This window comes from Loa loa (genome assembly GCF_000183805.2).
Source record: "Loa loa unplaced genomic scaffold supercont3.46, whole genome shotgun sequence".
In the NCBI taxonomy this organism is placed as follows: domain Eukaryota; kingdom Metazoa; phylum Nematoda; class Chromadorea; order Rhabditida; family Onchocercidae; genus Loa; species Loa loa.
Window position 1 is genome coordinate 329,441 of NW_018108226.1, and position 9,334 is coordinate 338,774.

The 9,334-nt window shown below is 35.4% G+C and overlaps 1 protein-coding gene across 1 annotated transcript in view; it reads right to left on the bottom strand.

Annotated features, from left to right (window-relative positions):
* Positions 1 to 54: 54 nt before the first annotated feature.
* LOAG_17171 (zinc finger in N-recognin family protein) overlaps positions 55 to 9,334 on the bottom strand; it is a gene marked incomplete at its 3' end in the record, with an annotated part of 11,498 nt that continues 2,218 nt past the window's right edge. Inside the window, exons 5-26 of the mRNA XM_020449831.1 lie at positions 8,691 to 8,895; positions 8,460 to 8,587; positions 8,161 to 8,373; positions 7,760 to 8,046; positions 7,377 to 7,504; positions 7,060 to 7,211; positions 6,600 to 6,719; positions 6,229 to 6,321; positions 5,917 to 6,059; positions 5,259 to 5,541; positions 5,012 to 5,079; positions 4,419 to 4,637; positions 4,039 to 4,229; positions 3,556 to 3,860; positions 3,273 to 3,467; positions 2,823 to 3,005; positions 2,422 to 2,597; positions 1,869 to 2,073; positions 1,304 to 1,474; positions 801 to 992; positions 295 to 471; positions 55 to 141 (exon numbers count right to left, since the gene is read on the bottom strand). Of these exons, the coding sequence (XP_020306602.1) occupies positions 55 to 141; positions 295 to 471; positions 801 to 992; positions 1,304 to 1,474; positions 1,869 to 2,073; positions 2,422 to 2,597; positions 2,823 to 3,005; positions 3,273 to 3,467; positions 3,556 to 3,860; positions 4,039 to 4,229; positions 4,419 to 4,637; positions 5,012 to 5,079; positions 5,259 to 5,541; positions 5,917 to 6,059; positions 6,229 to 6,321; positions 6,600 to 6,719; positions 7,060 to 7,211; positions 7,377 to 7,504; positions 7,760 to 8,046; positions 8,161 to 8,373; positions 8,460 to 8,587; positions 8,691 to 8,895 (3,921 nt within the window). The remainder of the gene's footprint in view (positions 142 to 294; positions 472 to 800; positions 993 to 1,303; positions 1,475 to 1,868; positions 2,074 to 2,421; positions 2,598 to 2,822; positions 3,006 to 3,272; positions 3,468 to 3,555; positions 3,861 to 4,038; positions 4,230 to 4,418; positions 4,638 to 5,011; positions 5,080 to 5,258; positions 5,542 to 5,916; positions 6,060 to 6,228; positions 6,322 to 6,599; positions 6,720 to 7,059; positions 7,212 to 7,376; positions 7,505 to 7,759; positions 8,047 to 8,160; positions 8,374 to 8,459; positions 8,588 to 8,690; positions 8,896 to 9,334) is intronic.

Consider the following 9,334-nt stretch of genomic DNA (forward strand, 5'->3'; position numbering starts at 1 on the left):
TGATTAACCGAGAAAAAGATCCTTATATCAATAAAATTGTCTACAGTCTGGTGATCATCGTGTTTGCATCAACTCAATCCAACTTAACGCTACGACATCTCGCGTTATATCGCTGGCAATAGTGGTCTCCGACATCACCTTCTCAAACAAACCCGAACAATATTCGCTACACATTCCTTTTGATCACAAATTTTGAAAAAATCGCAAATAAATCAATCAAACAACAAGCTGGCAAGTCCTATCATCTATTTGCGTGGCTACAATACGTGAAATTCAAAATCATCAAAAACATACTTTGGGAACAGCATAAGATGGTAACGAGTTAGCAAATTCAACATTTTGTCTTTCAGATATATCACCATCCTTATTAATCCGCAGAATGAGACACTGATTCAAGCCACAAACAGCTAGTAAATCTTTCATACTTGCAAGTGCAACTATTTTGAATCCAACTGCATCTAATTCGACTCGCTGCAAATAGAACAATAAAAAAAAATGATTGATAGTGATGCCACTAAGCTACGTGCATGGATCTGGTAAAGGAATTCACAGTACCAACTATATAGTCTTTTCGATTTATTCACTCACTGGTCAGCGTAGGTAACTTCGGCGGCTATCGAAGAGAAGATAGCTTTTCAGTTTGCTCGACGAAAAAAAAAGATATCATTCCTGAGAGGTGGCATCATTGTCAATCTTACCATTGCAAATTTTATACACGCGTATGCAAATGTGCGAGCGATTAGAATTAGCAGAAATAGCTTATAAGTCTAGAAACTCATCCGATTACAAATGGAGCTGACTGGTATATCAAAATTCTTCGTAGATGCACTCAGCAAAGATCGGACGTCCAGCAAAATAATCTTCGAATTTTCTTGCACAGCAACCAGAAGAATCGTGCCACCAATTTCAAGGGAAGCTATCACATTATCTATACTTTTTCCAGTTTCAATTCGTCTATCGAAAAGAGCTTTAGGGTACGCAGTTAACAACTCCTAAAACCAAAGAGTTAAAAGTATTATAAGTGAGAAATTCAAACAAATACTTGCATTTTCGCGAAGAGTGCTTGAATTTACTAACTACTCAGTAAACAGACCATTAACATTTTATAGTATGGTAAGTTAACAGATGAAGACATACATAAGTGCTTTATGAGAAATGCATTGTTCTCCATGACTTTCATTTTCCAGTTCTCACTTTTTGATCAGTTATACCTAATATTTCACCTGTCTAATATCTCGTCTATCGAAATCGACCTCAAAAAACCAAATGAAACCATAGAGTTTTAACAAATAGTCTTACATACCATAATAATACGATCTGTTGATATTGTCAAGCCTTGTATCATCTTTGCATCGACTTCTTTTAGCCGTGTTTCGCGGGCCTTACCTGATCGCAAACGCATTCCTTCCTTTACCGCAGTAATCACTGACATAATATTTTCTCGATTAGTTGTCAGTGTCTCCATAAATTGACACTAAAACAGAAGTGTATGAATTGAAAAAATGGTAAAAGGGAATGTCCAAAAATGAGACACGAAATTTGGAAATATTAGCAAGTTTGATTAAATTTTTATTGCTACATTAAACAGAATAAAAAACGAAGAAATTATATGGGATTTTCTCTGGGAGCTATAATACATAAAAGCAAATGCTAGATATTATGATGCAGATGCTAAATTCATTGAATTTCAGGAATTCAGGCAAATAGAGTTAGGAATTCAATTAGCAGTCTTACATTTCGACACCACTGTCGACAAAGTTACCATCATCGAGTTAGCCTAAACTAAGTCAATTTTGATGAAAATATTCTTTGAATTTAAGTGCGAAACTTGTTAGAAAGTAGCATATTGAAAAAAAAAGTAGTCATACCAAACGATTTTCAATTTCTGTCTTATCTTCATCCATAACTGAGAGATGACTGAACAAACTCAATCTGCGCTTTGACGATTTTGACCGATTTCTAGGCAAAGTCGCATATTTTTGATTACTGACACGCTGCGGTTTTGGATATGATGTGGACTTCAATGCGACACAACCTTTTGCTCCACAATCGCAAAAGAATGATCCAAATTTACTAAAAATTTACCCGGTCAAGCAAGTTACTCATTCTGAATCTTCCTCAAGCTGAAAACTTCGCTGTCAAGTCAGGCCAAAGCCGAAACGCAGATGTCTGGTTTTCCAAAGCTTAATATAATGTGTTTTTTTAGCTATAAGATGTAGGTAAAGTTCTGTCTTTTTGCTATAATAAAGTCACGAATAACAGAAGCAATTTTCACAACGAAAAACAAAACTGAAATAAAAATTAAAAGCAAGAGAACGAAAGATAATATACCTGTTCTCAAAATACACTAGTTAATAATTTCAGGCTATATTCCCTTCTATTTTCAGATGCTGCGAACTTGGAAAAGATTTTAAATATTACCTGTATGACAGATCATGATTGCGATGACAATTAACCGCACACACCGAACAAACGCCTTCTCCTTCAACCATACCACATGTATAGCAATTGTACCAATGCTGCTGGACAAACTCCTTTGCTGTTGACGCGAATGTACACAATGGTAGTGCACGGCTACGTGAACACGTTGGTTTCTTCTAAAAATGTTAAAGATCGGAATTCCATGCCTTCTGCTTTTATCTGTTAATAAGACTAACATCACACCATACCGCATGATCATAGATGTCGGAAATTCTTTGTTCGAAGACGGATATTTATTCTTTTGCAGTTTCAAGAGTTTTGACAAGTTGAAATCCTTCTCAATCATCCCTACCTACTTAGAGTCACAGCGAGAAAATCTAGATGGTCTATAGAATTTCTACCTTAATAATGTGCTTCGGAGTAAAGACTGTGGAAAGATCATCTGAATCGTCTCTGATAACGCCTGGAGGACAAAGGGTCCGACACAAACCATCGATGTAATCCAGTATGCTGCACAGAAAAATAAACGCATACAAAACAGCTGTTATCTGTGAACTTGATACGTTAGATGAGCCCTTTAAAAGCTGAAACATATAAAACTATCTATAAAATTTTCTGGAAAGATAGAAGTCAACTCAACCAATGAATTAAATGAAGTGGATTATTTCGATAACTCACCACACAGTTCCATCAATGAACCCCAACCGCATATACGTTGACATGTCGTACTGAACTTTTCAAAAAAAGGTCCAAACATCAGTTTAGAGTTCATATCTGATTGAGTAATTCGTAAATTAGTTATTAAAAATACGATGAAAAAATCAAATCTCTTGAACAAAATTAAATATCACCTCTAATCCGTCCTTTTGAATCAAATCAACCAATTCTTGGAACAATTTTGCGCACTGCTCAATCAAACGACAGTGTATTTTCGGACCACCAATATTTAGCATCGTTAGCAAACCTTTACTGAAAATATCCACCTCTTTGAGTTGCTCACTCTTGCGATCCTCGGATCCACTGCCTTCTTTTTCATTCTGATTGTTCTGGAAAAGATTAACTTATGCTTCCTACTGTCCTCTGTTTTCCAGTTTTTGAAGAAGAATATTACAGAAAGCAAGAATGAATAACTACCATTTTTCTCGAGCATAGTGATGCATACATCCATCGGTCGCTTCGTTTCACTTCAATCAAAGAGCTGCTGGCTGTTCGTTGATGAACTTCCTCGCCAAAAAGAACGTTAATCATTTGCTCTAATAAAGCTTGAAATCCTGGATCATCAAAACTGGCCTTTCGATCTCTATCGCCTGCTAAATGTTCAATTAAAGGTTGTAGCATACAAAATGTATTAAGCGGTGCTGCACTGACACTGATCCACTGAACAAGTAAGTCCTGATGTTTCTCAAGTGGTGACAAAAATCGTGAGTTCAAATGCGCATCTGAAAAAGAATTGTATAAGCAGGAAAAAGACTGAACAGAACGTAATAATCTTCGCTTTGGTACTCAACGGAATTTTTCAAATCCCATATCTGGTGAAACTAAAATTTTCAAACCGTTCGTAAACTATAAACTCTTAATGTAAGACAGACTACAACAAGTAAATATTACTTGACATACTTTTTGAACAACATATGGTCGAAAGCAAGTTGACAAATGGTACTGAACGTTTCATAAGTGAATCGTCCACAGCAAGACGATCCAGAACAGATGAAAAGATGTTTTCTGGCAGTTTATTCCATGGTAAATCGAGAGAACTTTGTGACGATACCAAATTTATTAGAATGGAGCAAAAAACTGACTGACCATTTCTAAAAGTACGGACATAAATCGAATAATAACAAAAACTATTTTTTTAGAGGTCTCAGTCTGGGAAGCAAATCACAGAACTGTCTGAAGGGATATCAGTTTTCAGCATTTTCCGAGATCTTGTAAACTGTTAAAAAAAAATGACTCATGGAAATCAATATTCAAATTTCAAAATTCGAAAAATAGCATACAGTAAATTAGTTTCTGAGGTAGTCTGCTGAGCTAATACTCCATCCAATAAAGTAGAAACAATATGAGCTAGATGACGACTGATTACCAGAACTATATCCATTTTTGACAGCACCGATTGGCTCAGTTCACGTGTTGCTGTTCCTGTCAGATCCGAACTGTGAATAAAAATCACCCAGTCAAGAAGCAATGGCGTTTCATCCTGATGTCGTACACCGTTTCTAAAGTATCTTCATTCAACATTCATTTTATTCTCTAATAAAATGCCAATCCCACATCGTTTAGCTCTCACTCCGTTTAATTTTAATCACTAGTTTGAGAAAAACAATATGAAGAGTAAAGTAAGCAGAATCATCTACTATTCAAATAATTTGTACCAATTCTAATGTTTTGTTAATAAACGTCAGTAAACTTCTTTGAACATACACTTCTCGATTCTTTCTCATTTCCAATTTTAAGCACCAATGGCTGCTTAAAAAAATCGGCTACTTAAATAACATGCTAAATAAATCGGTATTTCTAAACGATCTATTCTATTTCCCCAAGACTGCAGCAACATTTTTGAGTATGCCGCGTAAAACAAAGAAAAATTAACCTTGACAACAATTGATTAAGTACAAATCGAGTTGTGTTATCGCAAAGTGAAGAAAATGCAGCAAACATCTGCAAAGCGAATTGCAAACGGTTTAATACCTAACTCAAAAAACCTAGGGAAATTTTGCTCAGAGTTCAGTATTTACAATATTGGAATATCTGGAATTTACCAAAACATATGGAAATTTACAGAATCTTTTCCATAACCTCAGATGAAAACGAGAAATCAAGGATAGTGTAATTTCTACCTGTTTCTTAATATCGCGTACTTGTGTAATAACAGAATACGGTGACTGAAATGTATCACTTGTTGCATCTAGCATAGCTGGTGTACAAGAAAACCTTAATTCAGGTAACGTAAGTCCGGCCCACGTACGAACCAACTTTAACAAATCATCATTCAAAATAGAATGAAGTTCACCACGTGCATGCGGTACTGTACTGTTCAATAAGTCACTTTTGCCAAGCGACAATGATGCTGCATATGCGCCCAAAGACAGCGTGACTTTACTGCGTTCACAAATTACATTCCTAGAACACACTAAACCTAATTGATGATCAGAACTGTTTAATGATTGTGCAACTACATGCGGTCAGGACATCTTGCAACTGCATGTGAATAAGGCAGGATTAATAAAAAGATCTGCAATATCAGCCATTCATTCTGTTTATTTTTTATTTTTTGTTGATTTTTTTTCGCTATTTTTTTATTTTTTGCTGATGGCTTCTATTGCTTAGAAGCAATAGTTAACCCGTACTTTTTTCTGCTTGCTGAAGTGTAAACTACACAGCGCTTCGTCCCTCGCGAAGCATTTCAACTCTTGCAGCAGGAAGAGTTCCCAGATTATTTTTCTTTGATCTTTGTACTGAATAAAGACCGAATCACAAATGTATCGAAATACTCACGCTGCATTCTTATACATTTCAAAAACGAATTCAGCCATTCGAACGAGTTCCTCTGCTGAACAACGATATTTTCTTAGCTGATTGTAAAATAGCAATAGAGAATCGTAATATATCAGCGGCAGATTTACAAGATCAATAAGAGACTGAAAAACAGGCAATAACTGTATGGAATTTCTTTTTTTGCCACAAATTCTGATATTTCTGATAAAAGTTAACAACTGAATCTAAAAAATTTTGAGTTGAAAACCTAAACGCAACCATACTTAAGTAGAGGAAATGGAAGGGAAAATTAAAATTCAAACGTAGCCCTACGCAGTCATCCATAATCGGCAAACCAACAGCAACCAGCGTTTCGATTTTAAGCACATGAGTTACGTTTATATTTGTGTTCTCATCATTAAATTTCTAAAAGAAAAAAACTGAAATCGTTGGTAAGATAGTGAACTATACACACTCCACAAAATAAAACGTTTTGTTAAAATAAAGTCATCATTTCGAGGTCCTACAGGGTTTGCTTGATGTCTTACTAACCATAGTAAACAAAAATTCCTTGACTACTTTAATTTACATATACCGCAGCGAAATATGAAAAAAATTCTTCAGATCTTAGCGACAATCTATTTTTTTGATTTATTAGGAATTTCTTCCAGTCACAATAAAATTCTCAATTTGTAAGAACTTACATCCAAATAAGCTGCATAAATGCTGTCCAACAACAGGGGTCGAATGCGTATAAAATGGCAGCGTTCAGCAGGAAGAATACCAGTAGTACTTACAATTTTTGAGAGAAACGAAACTGTGGGCTTAAAGGAAGATTTTAAAATGACAAACGAATTTATAAAATGATACAAATGACTGGTGAGAATTGAAAAATGGAAAGAAACTCTCAGAGCCATGGATTCCAAGAATCGGGGCAAGGAGCTTCTAAAAGTATGCAGTCAGCCCTAATTTTCGATCATTATCAGAAAACCAAAGCATCTTTTCAACCAGTTTTAGATTAAGAGCACAATCCACGTAGTTAAAGAAGTGAATATCTCGATGATATTCATCGGATATGATTTCACCTAAATGAACACAGCTGAAGTATTAAGACCAGAAATTGAATAATAAATTCATGATCAAAACTTCTTTCTATAATCATACCGGCAAAATGATATGTGCAGGAAAGTGCACCTCATCCCACTGCATATCATACAGCCAACTGATATATAAATCATGCAGCTCATCCCAGTGATTGAAATTAAACATAGAACGAGTTAACACAGTATCGCCCCATTTCGTTGGTCTGCTTAGATCTGCAAGAGAACATACAACAACTTTAAATCCGTCAGTTTTTAAATTTAGATTGTTGGAAAAGCATGGAAGTATCATACACTATAAAGTACTTTAAATAATGAAGCTAATATCACCATTTATTTCAAACTATGAACACAGTTAAGAAAATAAGGTATTCATCTCACCGAAAAAATCGCAACAACATTTTCGAAACTTTTTCATGATCACGTTCCTCTTACCATGAGACTGGCCTCCAACTAACAAGAGATGAACAGCTTCTAACGCATAACGCACCCTTTGGCGCTTTACACCACTGTAATATTAAAGCGGTATTGCAAAACCTTAACATAGAATACAGTGGATTATTATAGTGAAGAATGCAGTGAAAAGGTACAATAAACATAGTACCATGTTCAGTTAGTTGCGGGTACTTTCTAGATCAGATAAGAGTTACAATTAAAGTAATGAAGAGAACAAAAGCGTTGTTGCTACAAGGATGAATTCATGTGAATCATCATTTAATATGGAAATTTGAATCTAATTGGAAACAAATAAATAAACCTAAGACCTCTTCATGGCATCATACAACATGTTCATCGCAAAAACGGCTGATTTTTTCAAATCTTCGCTATTCAGTAGTTCGGAGATACACTCGAGAAGCCAAAAGGTGGAATGCCCAGGAATACCATTCCTCGATTCTGCGTCTATTGAGCGCAGAACATGACAAACAATCTGTGCTGCATTTTGACGTCCTAACACACAAACAGCAATAATTTTCAGGCAAAACGGATCCGAAGTAATAATTTCTGATTCATTACCCTTTGGAAAGTACAACATACTATTCACCAGTTGTCCCTGAAGAAAACACAGAAAAGTTAAAAAAATTGGATTGCAAATCTATTATTAATATACTTAACGTGACATGAACAAAAATTCCTCTCTCGAAATATCATTGTCATAAACGCTAACCTCATCATTTTCATCCAGATAACCTTTGTCAAGAGAATGCTCCAGAAGCATTATTAATAATACACTGACATCTTCTGTTCCACAACAGCCATGGTCACCACCTGATGCAGCACATAAATCCCGAAAACAATTGAAACTTGAACTCGTCCAGATGTTCAAAGTGTTTCCCATAAAGAGCAAAATCGACAAACTTCTTTCACATAAGCTTAATAGCTAAAATCAAAAAATGAAATTGGCTTTTTTTTTACTTCATTTTTCTGTTATTCTGCAGTGATGCAATAAGCTTTCTTTTATTTTACCGTTGAAGAGGAGATGGCAAAAAGCGAAGCCTTTTGTAGATTAACTGCATCTTCTTGCTGATCCATTAAAACAGGTACCGCTCTTAGAATATTTTCTAACCAGTCGCCAACACCTGCCACCGGATCATCTGCAATTTAAGCTGTTTTCAAAAATCATTACTATTTATGATTAAAAATCATTGAAAACGACCATACAAATCAAATTCTCAGTAAAGAATCCCAAAACCTAACCAGGTGAATCTGCTGAGGTTAGCTTTTTGACTGAGGTAGCATCACCGAGTCTTAATGCATGTTGTAGCGCTTCCTTAGCAACATTCCAAAGTGCTTCATATAAAGCAGATGATATGGAGGTTAAAATTGATAATGCCGTCGGAAGCATATTGAGGAAACGATTAGCAAAAACGTACGCTATGTCCATTTTGCGACTCCTCAACAACTGCAAATGAAGAAAAGAATGATAGAACAACGAATTAATGTTTTTCACTTTCCTAATCAAAGAAGATCTATTTTTAACTCGCTGTGTAAAAATTAATAGAAAACGTGCAAACAGAGATCTCACTTTCTATCAAATCAAAAAGTTTTCAATAGTACATCGGCAAGCAAGCATGGGACATTTTTGCCTTTCTGAGATTAGAAATACAGAGGTTTTAAAAAAAATCACCAATTTCAGAAACATGCAAACGGTTGGAATAATCACATTCGAAAACGAAGTCGAGCAAACGAAGTCCCCGTTGAGCAAACAAAATGCCCGTTTTTTTTTTCGAAAATCATAACCCGTTAATTGAGGAATTGGATAAGATGAACAGAACTGACGAATGTTTTGATAAATCTCTTCGATGGGATCAACGCAGTAGAAATATGCGCTATATATATGT